This window comes from Malaclemys terrapin, chromosome 3 (assembly GCF_027887155.1).
Source record: "Malaclemys terrapin pileata isolate rMalTer1 chromosome 3, rMalTer1.hap1, whole genome shotgun sequence".
Classification (NCBI taxonomy): domain Eukaryota; kingdom Metazoa; phylum Chordata; order Testudines; family Emydidae; genus Malaclemys; species Malaclemys terrapin.
The window spans coordinates 101,988,263-102,007,303 of NC_071507.1; the positions used below are offsets into that span (position 1 = coordinate 101,988,263).

At 40.1% G+C, this 19,041-nt stretch overlaps 1 protein-coding gene across 2 annotated transcripts in view; it reads right to left on the minus strand.

Annotated features, from left to right (window-relative positions):
* AIG1 (androgen induced 1) overlaps positions 1-19,041 on the minus strand; it is a 191,201-nt gene that overhangs the window by 118,190 nt on the left and 53,970 nt on the right. For both annotated transcript variants that reach the window (XM_054024453.1, XM_054024454.1), the window contains exons 2-3: positions 11,881-12,036; positions 418-519 (exon numbers count right to left, since the gene is read on the minus strand). In XM_054024453.1, coding sequence (XP_053880428.1) covers positions 418-519; positions 11,881-12,036 — 258 coding nt within the window. The remainder of the gene's footprint in view (positions 1-417; positions 520-11,880; positions 12,037-19,041) is intronic.

A 19,041-nucleotide genomic window follows, 5' to 3' on the forward strand; every position in this document is an offset into this window, starting at 1 on the left:
TCTCTCATTTTCCAGCATTTTGTTAAAACAGGTTTCATCACAAATTACAATGATATAATCATACTGATTCCTTCAATAGGCCTAATAATCATACGCTTTGACCAGTAAGGGCAATATTCTCAGCTAGTATAAATCTGCTTAGTGCCATAAACTATGCTGACTTATACCAGTTCTGGCCTCCAGGTTCACTGACTTCTGTGTGGAGGTTCCAGGCAGATGCAGGAGTCCATTCTGAGTGTAGAATAAGGACTAAAGTATGTACAGATTTTATAGTTGCTCAACTTTCTTCCTTATCACGTGCTCTTTCATCAGAATTTTACAGACATTAGTACAAGACATGCACGAACCATTACATGGTGGAACCAGTCTCTTAACAGCTTTGGTTACACAAGAAAGTGCATGCGTTACTATACTCACCATTCCATGATTCAGCCAAGATGGTATAAAATTATCAAGAAGCTTTGGGTAAACCACTTCTCTGTCATAAATATAGAGGCTCCAAAACATTGTCACAACAAACTGAGGAGAGAAGAAAATACAATTTAAAAAATGCTTATGATCAATTATCTGATTTCACTGCCCTTTTTCATTTTAGTTATTCATATCTCTACAAGTTAGAAGCTAAAGATCGACAGACAGACAGACATTATTGCTCATAAACCCAGTCTTCCTTTTTATCAGTGTGGTCTAGAGTATTCTTTACATTCTCAAAAGTTATGATTTTTCTTTTCTGTTTTTGACATTTTGACTGGAAAAATAACTTTTAGTTACATATTTGGGGCCAAGTTACAATTGAGTACTATATTTTAGTAGTAGATGTGGTATATTAATAATGTTTTACCACTAACAGCACAGAAAACAATGTGAAATCTCACAATATACAGCATATACCAACATAAAGAGTATTAAGGCTCTGTTCATATGGGGTGAAATTCACCCTTGAATAGAAGGCCACCACTTCTTATGTCCCATTTCGGCAACCAAATACATTAACCAAAAAATAAATCTAACTCTTGAAGCATTATTCACAGAATTTATGCACAGAGGTCCAAAAGAAAAAAAAAAGAAGGTTTCCAACATCCTACTCACTTGTCCATATGAAACTCATTTTGGCTCTTGTTAAAGAGACAACTTACTAGACGCCAAAGAGTGAGCATTCATTCTCCCCTCTCTCTCTCTCTCTCTAACCTGAGGATGGAAGAACGAGTTTGAATAAAATAAAAACTAGCGTAAACCTTTAGCTAAAGCTTGCATAAAACCTTTTAACTTCTTTTGAAGTTCAAAAAAGCTGAGAACTTCTTTCCATAACATTTTTTATTTTGACCCACCTCTGCATTTTCTCTTTCTGTCCAAGACTATGGAAGTAGAAATACTGAAAGGCTTTTCTCATAATATTTTTATCCTAACTGAAAGCAATAAGTATTAGAAGTCTGGAACTGCTAACTTTTTTGAGGTTTGCTCACCATTAATTTAGCTCCATTTTCTTTTTCTACTATTTAACAGTGCTGCCCCTGATTCAGACTGTTCTGAACATGCCATTGTCAGCCATGGAGATTTCACTGTTAGCTCACACCACAAAAGTAGGTTATGCTTCCATCGAAGCTTTGTCTATATTATGAACCAATTAAGGTCTCCTTGCTTTTAAAATTTGTATTTTCCCTTCCTGAAAATGCAGTCTATCTACAATAAAGTAAAAACAATATAGAAATATCAGTGTTAGATTAACTTAATAAAACCCTGAATGTTGGAAAGAAAACATAGGACTAAATTCTTTGTACATACACTATTTTTTTTTTAATTTGAGTTCAGTTCAAACTATGTTCACAGTCCTGTAGGGATAAAAGGGCTATCACTTGCTACAGAAAAAACTGACAACAGGTCCAGGAATCTTTCACTGGTAAGTTTCAGGAGAGATTAGAGGATCTCTGTGCAGAAGAGATTAGACCAAATTTAGCCCTATAGCAAGCAGGTGCAGCTCTCACTGAATTCAATGGGATTGTGTCCAATTGTGCTGGGTGAGGAATGGTTTTTGGGGAATAAGGAGTGGGAACAAGGAACGTGGGATTTATGGGGGCAAGGGTGTTTCAAGGTCAGCAAATTATCGGTGGATGTGGATGGGATGAACACAATTCACTTCATATACTTCTAGCTTTGGGATGTTAAAATTTAGGTTACAGATTACCAGTGGCACCTCGTGCTAACCACAGATATGTACGCTTAAGGAAGACAGACATTTGGATGATCTAGACTGGTAAATTGTTCCTTCAGTGCACATACAATACATAGTTCCTTAGTTTCCAACACACTTTCCCATCTGTTATGATGGCTTTCGGTGCTCAAAATAAGTTTGGACCCTTCAACTTGTGCGTAGGCGCCAGGAAAAAAATAAGTTATGATGGACAGCCTGCATAATACTGAAAGTGTAAAGTGCTCTTCAAGAAGTCTCTCCTCTGTGCCAGTATTGGTATTGGCATCACAGAGCTTTTTACACACCTATTGACACTTAACTGCCAAAATATGAACAGCTAAACAACAGGGAAATAAGGCAAAGTTTCCCAATTTTTTTGACTTCCTTGAAGTCATGTTGTATTGCAGTGGGTCACTGAGAATATATTAAGACCAATTGGGATATCAAAACACATGTAGCATGAAAACCAGGCTCAAAAGCACTCTGTATGAAGAAAATCCGACATCAAGCAGTGGCACCAAGGGTAAAGCTGAAACATATTAGAATGAATCCAGCTAAACTGGCAAACACTTGGGTCTGGGATTTTTGAATGGGGCAAAGTAAAATGATAGGAAAATGAGGTAAAGGTAAGAAGAGAGAGGAGGAACCATCTGTCTCTTAACCAAAGTCAGCCAATGGATAGAATTAGATCAACATAGCTGGTTGCAACCATCTGGAGCTACAGACGGTAAATGCTGCTTAGCAAAGCACCACCACAGGCAGACATAAGGAAAGACACAAAAAATAAAACATTACAGTTCTAACGTAAACCAACAAAGAGAAAGACATTCAGACTCAGGGCTGCCACACTGACCTAAAGTCTCTTTAATTGGAGGAATACTTCTCACATTGGTTGGTCAATGTCTCTAAGTGGTTGACCCCAACTTTTTTTTTTATGAATTAATATGGACAACAGAAAAATCTCATTTCTAGGACATTTTACGCAGCTTCCTAGCCACCCTTGTGTCTTGCTTTGATTAATAAGCAATTGTTTGATAGTTCTAAATAGGTTTAAAATTCTCTTCAATATCAGAATGTTTATATTGGTATTAGTGTAATTTAATTTGGGCTACACTCAGATAGGTTTCATGTGGCTGTTCAGTGAGGGGGAAGGGGAAAATGAGCTCCCCATTTACATGTATTGCAACCCCTGCCCAACTGGGGCAGCACAGGTAGTGATACTGAGTCGCTTCTCCCCTCTCTCCCCCTAAGGAACAATTCACTGGAATGGGGAAGGGAGAGACAGGGAGCAGGTGGAGCCATGGCTCGCCCCTGCTTATATACTGGCCAGCACAGTGGGCTGGCCACGCATGGGGGGCGGGAGAGTTTGAGGCATAGCAGTTTGTATGCTCCCTTGTATAGCTGAGGCAGAATGGCACAAACCTCAGAAATCTCCTTCACTTTCCCTGCTGGGGATACCCCTGGCATGGGACCCCAGTAGGCAGAGACATTGGAACTTGCTTCTACACCTCCCTCCTTGCAGCCCCTTGCACAGGGAGTATCTCAGGAGCCAGAAGGGGCACGATGGGAGTGGGAAGAAGCAGTGCCTAGAGCACCATGCACTTCAGCAATCCCCAGCTTCCATGTTATTCCTAGGATATCAACGCCAACTGGTGCAAATCAGAGCTGCTCCCAAGTTTCTCTGCCTCAAGGTTGTAGAAAAGAGCCAGGCAGCTATAATCAGCTCTCTGGGATGCTCTCTCCCCTTCCCCAACTCCGCTGCACAAAGCAGATGCTAACGCTGCAGAGAATCTGCCTCTATGAGGGTGTCACTGTCACAGTTCAGAGCAATTGCACCCGTATTCCCTCTCTGTGGGCCAGCAAGGGCACTCATACTCTAGGCTTCCGGTTCCTCTGCCACCACCTCTCTTGGACAGAGACTCTCTCCCTCCTGACCATTTTTTTTTCCCTCTTTCTTCAGACTGCACAGTTTCCTACTTACACTGTGAGTTCCCCAGCGATGCAGACTGCCTAAGCAGGCCTACTTTGCTTTCTCCTCAGAGGTTATAAATAGTATAATTCCCTGAAGCTGTAAGTAATCACACAGTCCTTTCTAAACAAATGCATTTATTCTTAAAGTAAAAGCATTACAGAGAAAACATACATTTAAAACAATAAGAGAACCTAAACACATGCTAATGAGCTTACCAGATCACCCCCAACTCCAACAAGGGCTCTGGCAGGTGATCAGCCCTTCAAACCCCACCAAGGGGTTTTCCTGTGGTTACAAGTTCTTAACAGCTGTTAGCTCTGACACCCCCATGAATCTTAGAGTCCCTCCTTTATGCAACTCAGGGCTCTGATCTTCAGATTCTGGTAACAGCAGACAATGGGTTTCCCCACAGGTAGGGTGACCAGATGTCCCATGTTTAAAGGGACAGTCCCGTTTTTTGGGACTTTTTCTTATATAGGCACCTATTACCCCCCACCCCCTGTCCCGTTTTTTCACAGTTGCTATCTGGTAACCCTATCCTACCCCTTCAAATGATTGGGTCTGGAGGTGGGATTTTACTTCCTTCCAAGTATTTCCTAGGAAATCCAGTCAGCTTTGTTTGTCGTAAAGGTTCCTTCTTGTCTGACACATTGTTTAAAATGGGCCTTTGAAGCTCAACACATTGGTCACCCCCCGCCCCAGTGAAGTTACATATAATCCCACAATGATAAATAATTTTTGCATTTTTAATACAATGGACTGCAAAGCTACTTAAACTTAATTCAGTAAGACTTCTCAGGGATATTGCAGGAAATTGCCATATTTGTCACAGTCACATGGCTGCATTTTAGCCTGTGCCCCTTAAGCTTCCTGCCAATTTGAGTCTGCCAACTTTATTTTTGTGCAACAGTAAGAGATTACTTGTGGAGAAAGGAACTGCATCACATGAGTAAGAATGGCAAAATCATTGCCTATGTTAATGCCTTCTCTCCCCTTCTGCAGACAATACCACTCGGATAGTCAGTAGAAAGTTAAATAGCACATAAAATTCACAAGAAGGACCCTTCTTTGCTACTCATTGTATTCTACGTACACTCTAGACAAGTGGGCACTTCAGTTTTTCAAGTGGGCCTTGGGTTCTCTTTGAGAAGGAGTAACTGATTTGTAATATGCAACTCAATATCACTAAACAATACACAGTAGCAGCAAAAGTGTTACTAAGGCCCAAGAAACAATTTCCTTCTTCCACTTCAGAAAAAAACCATCAAACAATTTCCCCCAGCTTTAAAGCTTCAGAAAGTAACACAGAAAGAACACAAGATACTACTGAGGGGGAAATTTTAAAGCATGAATCAGGAAACTGTTTGTTATTTCTCCTTTTGAGTCACCAAGGGCATTAGTAAAACAAAAGAAATTGAAACAAAGACAAACTGACAGAGGGAGGCCAAAACTGTGTAATTTGCTGTTTATGTGCACATAACCGGAAAAACTGCCATATAAATGAATAATGAACACAATATAATTTTTTTTACTGTGTATTTTTGATTCTGAATAACCTGTACAAGCAAGTTTCACTCATTTCCTGGGTGATTTCTAGGGAAAACTGGATGCTTTATTTGTTCCGTATGGACAAAAAGACCCTCTGGTGCTTTTTGCAAGAATAAAGATTTTCTCCTGTAACCTTGGGCAAAATTTCTTCTCCACACATTGTTGTGTAGTTTGATGTAAGCTTTCTGGCTACCTCTCCAAGGTGGCTGTAGTAAATTGGTGCTATATGTGTATGGTTTGTGAGGATGTTTGGGATCCTTCAGGACAAAAGGCACTATATAAATGTGAAATTCCATTATGGCAATCCCCAGCTGATGTAAACTAGTATAGCATTGACTTCCATGGAGCTACACCTATTTACCCAGTTGACATTCAACCCAAATGCATTTGATAAAGGCCTATCAAGAAAGTCATGAAGGGCAGGAACTGAGGAATTGGGAAGTCAGTGGGTCAGCCACCTCCTGTTCGCCCCCTCACGGCCCAGGGTCACGCTACAGGCAGCCTACCTCAGTTTTTCCTCATGGACAGTTCAAATAAAACTTCACTTCAGGCATTTTCTTGGTCCTAAATACACGTCCTTGGAGTTTGGGTTTATAAATGGCAATAAAACACAAAATCACAAATAAAGTCCATTCATAAGTCCACATAACACAATGTTTCTCTTACTCCTCTTAGGCCTTCCTGCCTGAGGCCTTTGCAGTCTCTCCCCTGCTGGGACTGGATCTTTGCCAGATCTCCTTGCCTGGGGCAAATCCCCTTGTGTCAGGGTTTTCCCTGTAGGAGACTTTCCTCATTTTCTGCAAACTCTGTCGTAGCTTTTTGAGCTTTCCCACTTCACTACAGCCACCCACTGCTTTTTACAGGGAACTTCCTGATCCAACCCAGGTGTGTCTCTTTAGTAATCTGGGTTAGCTAGCCCCAGTCCCTCCAGCCAATAAGGGGCAAGCCATCCTGTTACAGGAAGGAATTTCCTACACAGGATAGAACTGCACAATTAGAGTTTTAAGTTTACCTCTGGAGCATTTGGCATTGGCCACTCTGATGGCAAAATATCAGACTAGGACATTGGTTTGTTCCAGTGTGGCATTTCCTGTAATTTATAGGCTAGTGGTGGGGAAGGGGTTAGATGGGGACATCTGACAAATATCTGCAGTAATTTTCTTAGACTTAGAAGACAGGGGAAGAGGATTTAAAACGTCCAGAAGACCTACAGATCTCTTCCATGCATGGCTTCTAAGACAGAATGACTACTAGTTAGGTTTGTGCAGGAGTGATCTTTTCAGTGTTCCTCCAGCAAATTCTCAATAGGTCAGTTGTGTGTATGGCTAAAATAATTTTCTTTTTAAAGCCAACTATAGCATACCCAAAGATAAATGATAAACCTTCGAAAGTTTGTTTACAAACGGGAAGGACTAGGGAAAAGGGTATTTTTATATACACAGGAAGAGGCTGATATCTTGAAAATACAAAAGCACAATTTTGATCATCTAGAAATGCCTATTCACCTTCTTCTACTACAGGAATTACAAGAAACACAATGATATTGCCATATACAGTTTACATAAAACACTGAATTAGTCATAAAAACTTGGCAGACTTTGTGATCTGTGACAAACAAACAGAAAACAAGAGGGATAAACTAAAAACATTGGTACAGATTCTGCCACACTTATGCCCTTATTCGCTTTGAGATGCATTCATAGTCTCACTAAGCTAAGGCTACTTCATACTGCTCTAGCAGTGTAATTTACTGCCACTTTTAGGCCACTTTATACTGCTAGGTTGGTGAAAAATGAATTTAGCAAAAATAGGAATGAGGTCTTTTGAGAAATACTTTAGTATGCAAACAGTACCATTAATTTAATGGATCAGGTTCCTATACTCTGATTCACACTGAATAGTACCATAAGGTACTACTTAACTGGAGTAAAGGTATCAGAATGTTGTCCAATGGGACTATTCATGGAATAAACTGCTACTCACCATGAGTAAGAATGGCAAAATTGGGCCATTATTTTCTGGTTTCATTAAATAAAAACAGAAAATCCATCACTAAAAGTCCTATTAAAAAGGACAACAAGGTAGTCAGTGGTGGTTATTGGTTCCATCTAACAAGCTCGTGTGTATTTTTTTTTTTTTGATGCTCCTAAAACAGCTCATGTTTCATTTGAGCAGCTGGAGAAATAAAGAACATAACACAAAAGAGGCAAGGTTTTGCATATTTTCTGGCCATTGTTTCCATTGCTGTTGTTGCTGTGTTTTACTTGGGGGTGGTGGTGGTTGGTTTTGTGTTTTGTAGGGAGGAAGGAGGATGCTGACCAGGCTTCCCAGATGGCTTAACTGTGATATATTTATGAGGAGGCACTATAAATAAAAAACTGTGGTTTTTTAGGGTTTTTTCCCCCCTACACACATCATTGTTTGACCTGCGAGTGGAAAGCTGCTTTCTCATCTATTTTTCAGAACAATCCATCTTGAAGACTTTAGAAAGCTGGAAACTGAGAGCCAATTATTTAGAATAATTCTCAGAACTGCAGTTATTGCACTTAAAAACTTTCCAATTCTACCTTGAATAATTTTACTCCAATATATGAATTATTCCGTATAAAGAGCACAGAATAATGCAAAATATTTATGTAACATTAATTTAGATGTGTAAGGCAACTGACAAGCATGACCACTCTGGTTTCAATCAGAAACCTAATTAGCATTTTATTCACATCTGTTTAATTTTCTATTTTGGGATTTCTACATGCCTCTAATGTAAACCACTGAGAAGCCCCGGAGAGAATTGTTTGGGCGCTTGTCAAGGAAACCTGCTTTCCCAAGGAGGAAGCTGTTGAGAGAATAGGGGAAGTTAGGGAATTTTAATTTTTCTCTGCAGACACTCTGCTGTATAATAATTTCTCTACAGCCTCTGACATATAAAGACCTCACTGCATATTTTCTTATATATATATATATATATATATATATATATATATATATATATATTGGCAGAACAATAGTGGCATTAGACCTACGCTACTTGTGGGCACACCCGTAATCACACTGCATAGTATCTTATTCTACAAGTAGCCCCACTCAAGACAATGTGCCAGATTCTGCCTCCTAGGGTGACCAGATGTCTCGATTTATAGGGACAGTCCCGATTTTTGGGTCTTTTTCTTATATAGGCTCCTATTACCCCTCATCCCCGTCCCGATTTTTCACATTCGCTGTCTGGTCACCCTACTACCTCCCTATATTTTGCCATCCCTCTCCCTCCTGGTTAACACCACAGTGAGTGGTAACTGATGAACAGGAGAAAGAGTCGGGTTTTAGGAGGGACCCTGGATTGGTGAGAGACCAGACATTCAGAAAAGTAAAGTCTGAGTCTGGCGGCTGAGGCCAGTGTTACATTCGGAGGCTCTGCTGTTTGTCTCCCAGCAGCCAGGAGAGAGAGAAACAACAAAATCCTTTTAGGCTTTCTTTGTGCAAAATTAAGAGCAAAAAATGCAGCAAAGACATTTTGTTCCCTATCTGGAGGTCACCTTTAGGGGGAAAAAAAAAAAAAGAGAGACAGACTATTTTTACAATATACTTAGCTAGTTATTTTCTTGTTTTCCTTTGACAATACACAAAATGTTTGTGTGTTTTAACCCTAGCTAGTTCCCATGTGTAATGTGTATCCCCTAGGAACTGGTTAATTTAGAAAATGCTCATTTGTACATCTCATTTAGAGAGTGCTTACAATACTTGCTAGCTCCTCTTTCACAGATGGCAAAACAAGTAACTCCTGAAAGAAAAAATAGATATAACTCAGAATGCTTAGAAACTACTGCTATTGCCAACAGAAGTTGTAGCTAATGTCTTTACAGGAGGCCTCAAATGGTCTTAAAAAGTTTCAGGGCTGGGAAGATGAGAGGAGGTACAGAAGTAGTACACAAAAGCCAGCAGAGTTTTAAAACAGAGGAGAGAGAAACATAGTATCATAAGCTTTGTGGATATTGAATAGCTGGCGAGAGAGCCAGAAAAAAAGCAGGAGAATGTGTCTCTTGATGTGTGTAAAAGCTTATACTGTAGGGTTTTTTTCCAAAAAGAATCACTTAAAAACTTAAAAATAATGTTGTGCTCTTCTTAGGGGGCTCTTTTCTAGTAATAACAGTAGGGAAGGCATCTGTTACCAGTCACAACGACTACATAACTCCCAATCTTCCTCAACATATAATTGTGAAAAATGATATTTTGCAAGCCTGTTTATTTCCATATATATTTTTAAATACATTAATTATTATTCTGTGTTTCTTATGTGATAGAAGAAAAATTGCAGCTAGTTAACCCAGTATAAATAGCAGCAGTTACCCTTAGCAGTGGCTAGTAAGTAAAGTAATTTAAGGCTATCAACTGGGTGTTTTGGGAAGGGAACACCTGTAGAATGCTGTACATGTGTTTTATATTTTATAACCTTGCACAAGCATTGTGTATTTCATCATGGACTGGACTCTAAACTATCACACCAAGGATTTTAACAAAGCCTGCCAAAGTATATAAAATTCGATATTTTAAATTAGTGCGTTAACTGTAAAGTTACAATAGATGCCTAGTTGTTATACACAGTGTCAACAATGAGACCTCATACAGTTAGCTAGAAGATCCATCAATACAAGTAGAACAGTGGTTCACAAGGTTGCAATTAGAACTGGCAAACTTTCATAATGAAACAAAAAATGAGGCATGGTTTCCAGTTTCATTACAGCCTGTGTTTATTATAAAGGTACACAAACCTTTTGCTAACCTGATCCAAGTTTTGGACAAACCTGGGCCAAATTGTAGTTTTGGGTGGAAAGCACTGGCAATCTGAGTTTTGTCATGCTTAAAGTGCCCAGTCCTGCTCCACTCTAGTCAATGGCAAAAGCCCCATTGATTTCAGTGCAGAAGAAGAGCAGTTTTACTCTGAAAAGTACTCATAAATGCCTTCTTACTCTGCTCCCTCTTAGGAACCTGTGCACCTTAATGACAAAAACATGTTTTTACTCCTCTTAGCTCTGAAGAGCCAACAGGGCTAACAGGGAGAGCGCTAGATTCTATTATCTTTTGCATCATCAACAGAATTGTTTAGCAAACTCCAGTCAGTTACTCTTGTGCAAACCCATGGAGGGCAGAACTTCTATCACTGATGATGATGTGTGATATAGAAAGAATCCAGCTCGACTCCCAAACAGTCTACATGCCAACCCACCTCATACTTGCAAAGACTTACAGGATCAAGACCCTAATGCAGGGGGTGGGCAAACTTTTTAGCCTGAGGGCCGCATTGGGGAATAGAAATTGTATGGCGGGCCATGAATGCTCACAAAATTGGGGTTGTGGTATGGGAAGGGGTGCTGGCTCTGGGGTGGGGCTGGGGATGAGGAGTTTAAGGTGTAGGAGGGTGCTCTGGGCTGGGACCAAGGGATTCGGAGGGCTGGAGGGGGATCAGGGCTGGAGCAGGGGTGCGGGAAGGGATGCAGGTTCCAGCTGGGGGTGCGGGCTCTGGGGTGAGGCTGTGGATGAGAGGTTTGGGGCACAGGAGGGTGCTCCATGCTGGGATAGAGGGGTTTGGAGAGTGGGAGGGGGATCGGGGCTGGGGCAGGGGGTTGGGGCTCAGGGGTGCAGGCTCTGAGTGGCGCTTACCTCAAGCAGCTCCTGGAAGCAACGGCATGTCCCTTCTCCGGCTCCTATGTGCGGAGCGGCCCCTGACCCTTGGAGCATGGCCATGCAGCTGCTTCCGGGAGCCGTGTGGTATGGCCCCCGACCCTTCGCCCCGGAGGAGGGCCATGCTGTGGCTTCCAGGAGCTGCGTGATGCTCCCCCCAGACTCTGCTCCCCAGCAGAAGCTGGCAAGCCGGCTTAAAACGGCTCGCAGGCCGTAGTTTGCCCACACCTGTCCTAACGTGTTAGTACATTTTATTTATATCATGAATCCAGATGCCTCAACAGTGGATTATTTTTTTAAAATGAAATGAAAAAGTAACTGAAAGTTATCTTCATGATAACTAAATTGTGACAAAAGTGTGCTCCCATTTCCCCCTTTTTTCATAGTCATTTATCCTTTTTGCTAAGAATGTCAATTTTTACAGTCAGGAAACAATGAACAAGTTAAATGATGCACCTGCGTGGAAGTGAAATTAATTGCTTAGCACCATACTTACAACTCCAACAGGAAAGGCTAAAACAGCCATCATCCAGTCACGGAGGGAAATGAGCTTTTTTAACTGTCTTTCTTGTTCTTGGCTGTCACTTCCTTTGGTGAGAAGACTGGAGAGATCGGTCAATACGCAGATCCCAAAAAAGACAGCCTGGATAACCTGCATGGAAATAAAATCCAATCTTGAAGACTACAGATACACAAATCATCAGATGCAATAGAGATACAGATAAAGACTTTGATTCAACCAAGCACTTAAGTGCGTTCTTAAAGTTAAGGCTTCCTAGAGATGGAGCATAGTGCTGGACACTCAGCAAGGAAGTCCTCAAATCAAATCTCAGCTCCGATAGCGACTCATGTCACTTTGGGAAAGTCACTTAACCTCTCAATGTTACCCCAGTCCATAAAGTGTGGATAATAATATTTACTCAACAGGAGATTCCAATATGAGGATTATTAGTTCATGTTTATACAGTGTTATGTAAGAGCTAAGCATTATTATATTCAATGGGAAAAAATTACTTAGGCCCAGATCCTGCAAAACATAATTAAATATGTGCACAAGTCTTGGCAGAATAGAGACCTTAGAAAACCCTATAAAGATGATACTGAATATGAACTTGTAATATGGAAGAACAAAAACAAAAAAACAAGCGAGGCAACAATATATTTCTGGACTCTATGATACCAGACAGAGGGAATTCAGAAAAATACAACATAAATGATTAAATGGTTGGAGGTACTGATTTACAAGTAAGGGGTCTGTTAGGATTCAACAAGAAAAAATGATTTCTACCCCAAGAATCCTTCCCTCCATTTTTTCTCCACCTGGCTCTCTTACCTGAGCTGTTTGGAGATGATGTTGCAGAAGGCCAGAAGCTCAATTTTTTCACTACTGGCTGTAAATTAGCAAACAGGCCTTCAAATGCCCACTGAGCATCCTGTGTCATCACCACACTAAAGGAACAGCTTGTGTTCCTGCTGCTGCCACAGCTCCCTCTCCACATACTGTAGATGCACACATTTTCCTTAAAAACTAGTGTAGAACATAGATCAAGCAACATTCCAAAACATGCATTGATGATGCCAGCCATGATACATGACAAGTTGTTACATTTAGAAATTTTTTTAAAAGTTCTTTGGGGAAACTCTCCACTTCTATTTAAAACTCAAAAAACCTAAACATTTTGATTCTAAAAATAAGATTTTGGGTCCCCAAAACCCCATGATGCAAATGCATTTTTCCTCTTTGCTTCTTTTAAACCAGCATTTAATCAAAAATAATCCCCCCACCAATCAGATGGCCTACTTATACAGAAAGATTATAAGAGCTAAAAGTGTTTTACCTTGGCCAAATGATGACCAAAGAGATAGGCTAACCATCTACAATTTACTCAAGGGTATAAGTATGAAGAAAGGAAAAGGTCCCGTTAAGGGAGGTCTAGAGAAGTAGAACTACAAATAACTAGATGAATCTGAGCATAAGAAAATTTAGGCCAAGAGACAGGAAATATTTCCTAACAGTGAAATCTATTAGACCATGGAATAGTCTCCCAGAGGAAGTGGTGGAAGCCTTATTGCTTGAGTCATTCAAAGTTAGATTGGACAAAACATTCAAGAATATACTGTAGGGACCAATATTGCACTGGCAGAGTTTGGATGAGTGACCTAATAGGTTGTTTGCAAATCTAACTATGACTTCCTGAAATGAGATTTATCTAAAGTAACATAGCCCGAAACACCCACACTTCCAAAGGGAACTGAAATTGTACGTTTCCTAATCAATCATAAACTGAGCTGCTTCTTTAAGTTATTCTGCTATGAGGACAAAGTTACATGGGGGAAATGTAATGCTATTATAGTGTATAGTGATGAATTTGTGAAAATACTGAAGGGAAGGAAGCCATCCATAGGTTGCAAAGTTGTGGTATGAGGGATAATGTATAACAATAACTTTAAGAACTAACAATGAAAACTACAGAAAAACATAAGGTGGGAGAGAAAAATACATTTCCTGACAGAGAGCTACTGAACAGAGCCAGGAATAAATACTTCAGAGTTTAGGGAGGAAACTTCCCTAGCTCCCCCATACAAATAACACACATAGATACAGCTACTCACTTTCTTCCCTACATACAATGAATAAGAAGTGCTATACTGACAACTGCCCTCTTGTCCAACATTGGGGATTGAACTGGGGACCTCCAGAGCTGAAAACATGAGTCTCTACAGTATGAATTAGCGTGTCAATCTCTGTAGGTGAGGAAAATAACCAATTAATATCCTCTGGGATCAGGCACAGGAGATGCATGGCACACACGGACCAGTGGGTTACGCTATGAAATGAGTTTTAAGGGCCTATGCTCCCTTCAGTGTAAATTCTCTATAGTAGTTTAGAAGTTACAAATACATAACAAAGGAGGACATGATATTTCTTCCTAAACAATGTCCACTGAAAAACCTTGATGTTATCACAGATTAAAGAAGACATTTTCAGAACAGAAGCCAGCTTTCAAAAACCTGGCCATAATGCTAAGTGGAGCAGCCACAAAACAGTAAAGGAAGCATATGTTTTATTTTTCTGGAGATCAAGCAATAAATTGTGAGAATCCACCAAAAACATCCCTCTTAATCTAAATATTGCTGTGACGCATGGCCAGAAAGGGTTAAACAACATGCAAAATAAATAACCCTTAAAAGACATGTGGGGAGATAATGTTTGTGTTTTTGTGTATTTACATATGTATGAGTAGGGTCGACAATGTAATCAGCAGTCCCTGTCTATGTTGTATTCTGATAATTCAGAGGTCAAAAGAACATCCTATCATTTAAATGGATTGTAAACACGGGATATCTCTGTATTCATCTCTCTTTGAAATGTATAGCAAATAATCTGTGAATGGTGGAGGAACAAGCAAATTGCCCTATGTTAATTTGTGTAACTAATTACTGGTGATGTTTAGAAAGCAAAAGGCTACATCAAAAGTCTATTGTTTAACCAGGACTGTGTCATCAAGTGGATGCTAGAACACTGTATAAAAAGACCCTTGGATCCTGATCCTGTTAATCTCAGATCTGCTTAGGATTCATCAGTGGAAGTTTGAATCGCAAGACTGAGGTCCCAGTTCTGCTGATATGCCCGGAATATGATATTTGGACATTGGACTATAACCTATGAACTATATCTGAAAGAACTCCTTGCAACTACAAAGCTCACCATCTATGCTATGAATCTGAATGCTAATTGAACTCATGTCTGTATGTATATTGATCTTTTAACCATATTCTCGCTCTCTTTTTTTTTTAAATAAATTTTAGTTTAGTTAATAAGAACGGGCTGTAGCGTGTATTTGGGTAAGATCTGAAACATTCATTAATCTGGGAGGTATTGTGTCCGATCCTTTGGCATTGGTAGAACCTTTTCTTTTATATGATGAAATAAGATTTTCAGAAATCATCATATTTGATTTAGGTACCTGGATGGAGGCCTGAGGCTGGATCACTTTAAGGGAACTGTGATGTTTGGACTTCTGAGTAACCTGTGAGGTAATAAAGATGCTGTTTTATGCCAGCTTGATAAATTTTATTGGAATATTCACCAGCTTTATGTGGATTGTCTGCCCCATTCTTTGCAGTTCACTCTAACTGAGTGAGCACAGCAGGCTCCCCACTAGGATCCCGGTCACAATTGCAAAATGCAGGCAAACTTTTTTTTTTTTTTTTTTAAATTTGCAAGTCTGGGTCTCATCCATGTAGAAAGAGATACTGGTAGCCTACGATCAAAGTTTGAAGAGAGCACAGATTTACAAAAAGAAATAAATACTGGTCCATTATGTAGAACAATCATGCAGTAGTAATCAAGAAACAAAAACAAGGAATTGACAGAATGAATGAAATTGCCTTTATACATTCCAGAAATGGCCCTGGTTGTGCACAAAATAAACACACCTTTTCATGTAATACTACCTCCCAGTTTACTTACAGATAAGTCTCCAGTGCAAAAGAAGGGGAATGTATTCATGAGGGATTCATAATTATGTGGCTATAGTTCACTGTTTTGAGAATATAATTCATATCTCCAAACTTTTAGGCATTCCATCAGTAATTCCCAGATATTGCCAGTATCTGAACAAGTTGTCCCTTGAAGGCAGCCTTATATAAATTTGTAATTACTCTCTCTTCTGAGACAACAAGCAGCCTGAAACAATAACACCAAATTTTAGCTCTACCAGCATGCAAAAACAAAAATTGCTGGTATCTGTCAGTCCACATAAATTACACTTTTATAGTTTCCAAATCCATGGTCTGATTTTTCTTTGGGAAAAGAAAAACAGAATATGATTTATTACTTCAGATTATCTGTTACACTCCTTGTCACCTCCTAGCACTGTTGTATTCTTCCAGGCTTTTGACATGATGGATCAGTAAAATAATCTGGTGTTGTGAACATATATTATGCTTGAGCAGTTAGCATGGTAGTGTGATTAAGACACATTGAAGTAATTTAGGCCAGACGATTTGTCTGTTTGGCTACTGTAAGTGTGATTGATTGGAATCAGTGTATTGGGACCATGCTTGTTTTAGCATCTATATATACACGGGAATGTGAACTATAACAGCAAAACCCTCCAAAGTTCAAAAATCCTGAGCACGTTCAAGTAAGTCGTGGGTAATGAAGTGGTTTTGACATCGGGCTGCTCTGCGTTTACAGAAGGCAGCCTAGGGTGGCAATGGTTTGCTAGGGCTGTTACCACTCTTGGCTAACTCAAGCTATTGATCCTTCTTCTCCACAGCTACTGACTCCTTCCACTGTTTCCCATGTCCACATGATTGTTGCATTCTTCTCAGCTCATTTTCCATCTCTGTCCCTTTGATAACTTGGGGAGCAAACAAACTGGGGAATGCATGCTTGAGTGCTATATTGTAGGATGGTACTGAGACTACTAGACAAATAGTACAGCACAGACAAATACATGGTGTTCCTGGACAATAAATATATGAAATTAAATAAAACTTAAAAAGAAAGAAAAATGATGATGAAAATGTAAGCATGAACTCACAAAATTTTATTTAAATATATGTCAAACAACAGTTCAATAGTGCTAAATTTTTCAGGAGAAAGGCCTTCTTGAACTGCCATACATGTAGGTATGAGCCTATGTTTCCTCTTTCAGTGTTTGCCCTAAAAGGGCCATATTGCTTGAGTTGCCTTTTCCACGAGGCCATTGGTCGGTGTTCGGTCACCATGTTGATGGCATTGGTAATGCCAAAGCCCTTAACAGGGAGGACGGCATGAAGGTTGCCATTTTCCTCCCATTTGCCATCATCTTGGATGACAAACTTGGGCATTGACCTTTGATGTGGTTTTTTCAATTTTCAAACAAAAGAAGAATACCACTCAACATATAATTAAATAAACTTACAGGGATTCAAAAACTTACAAAAAATATTGGAAATTACTTAGAGTCACCTTCTTCTAACCTGCAAGGAATGGGGAAGAAGCCTTGTTAATTAAGAGCCAGAGATGAAAGAGCAGCAGCATTCTAGTTAATCTGCCGAGTAGTTAATGTTGCGATGTTAAAGCAGAGCCCATTTGGGGATGGGGCCAATGCTCCTCCACACAGGCTGGAAGTCCCAAGAGGTGTTTTGGATTATTTATTATTTTTTATTTGTTTTTTAGGTCCCACAATGTGGCAGGTGCTTTTACAACACAAAACAGTCTGATGTCTCGGGTCTCGAAGCCAGGCCTGGCAGGAGGGGGGAGCTGTCCCCCACACAGCTGCCGCATCTTGCCCTCCACCCAATGCCTACTGAAACCCAGTGGGCTGAGAAGCTACTAGGACTATATCCCCAGCCAAGGCACCACCCACAGGAGCTCTGATTGGAGGATCACCTGGCTCCACTGATAGGTCCAACTACGTATTTATGCCAGGAGGTGACACAGGAGGTGGATTAGCCCTAACTACTAGGATAAAAGCTCTGAGGGAAGTCCTTCTCCTCCTCCCCGCTCCCTCAACTGTTGTGTGTGAACTCACCCGAGGGGCCCAATCTGGTAAATGGCTTCCGAGCATGCCTATTGGATCAGGCCCTGCATGCGCCTTAGGCGGCCAAATGCCTGTTTTCCTCAGGTTGTGAATTGCTCTGTGGCTTAGGCAGGAGATAGGTGTCCAGACACTTAAAATGAGGCAGCAACGCACATGTCCAGGGCAGAAACACAGGCGCTAAGGAAACTTTTACTGCAAAAACGTAGGTGCCAAGTGAGTTTCGGTGCCTACAGGATTTGGTGGGGGAAGTCGGGGTTGTGCATTGCAGTGATGCTGAAACCAGATCCAAATGCCTAAAATAAGGAGTTTGGTGCCTACTTTTGTGCATTCAGGCCTTAGTCGGAAACACTATTCTGCCTTACCAGTGTTCACTACCTCTCAAGAACCATGTTGGATATGTTATGACACACTTACTAGAGAGGCTGTGTGGTTGTACTCATGTAGTTTTAAAAGCAGTTTCCATAACGTTGTTAATATTTTTTTCAAAACCATATAAAGTTCTTTGATGCTATAGATAGGACTTGAGTTAGGTAAACTGTCAAAAATCCTTAGAAATCCAGTATTTTTGTGGGGGGGGATGAGGTGGGGTGGGGTTTAATAATGCATATAATATACTCATTCTCATCTGTAAATAAAACTCAAGAAAAAAATTAATGGCCAAAATTAATGGTAACTGATAAAAACTAATAGCTATGTAACTATTGAAAACCTGATGTCAAAGTGTTATGTCTCAGCTGTTTTACATAGATGGCATTTCCAACATGATCTCAACATGACAGAAGTATATGCCATCTGGTTCAGAAGTGCTAACAGCCTGGAATCTTCTACTATGCAGCACATGAAGAGATGGAATGGACAAAATACAATATATCACAGCAATATAAATAAGAATTTGACCAGATGCTGAGAATGAAGAGTACTACATATTCTGAAATCATTGCAATTATTTTTACTTGCATCACTCCCCCCAAACACACACATTCCAACCTCTCACCTTCAGAAAAATAGTTTTCTTGGGTGGGTTTTGTTTTTTTCGAGTTTAGATTTGTCTCCTTCTATTTTTCCCCATCTAATATATCTGAGGAAACATGAATTTCACTTGTAGAAGCATTTAAGAAACT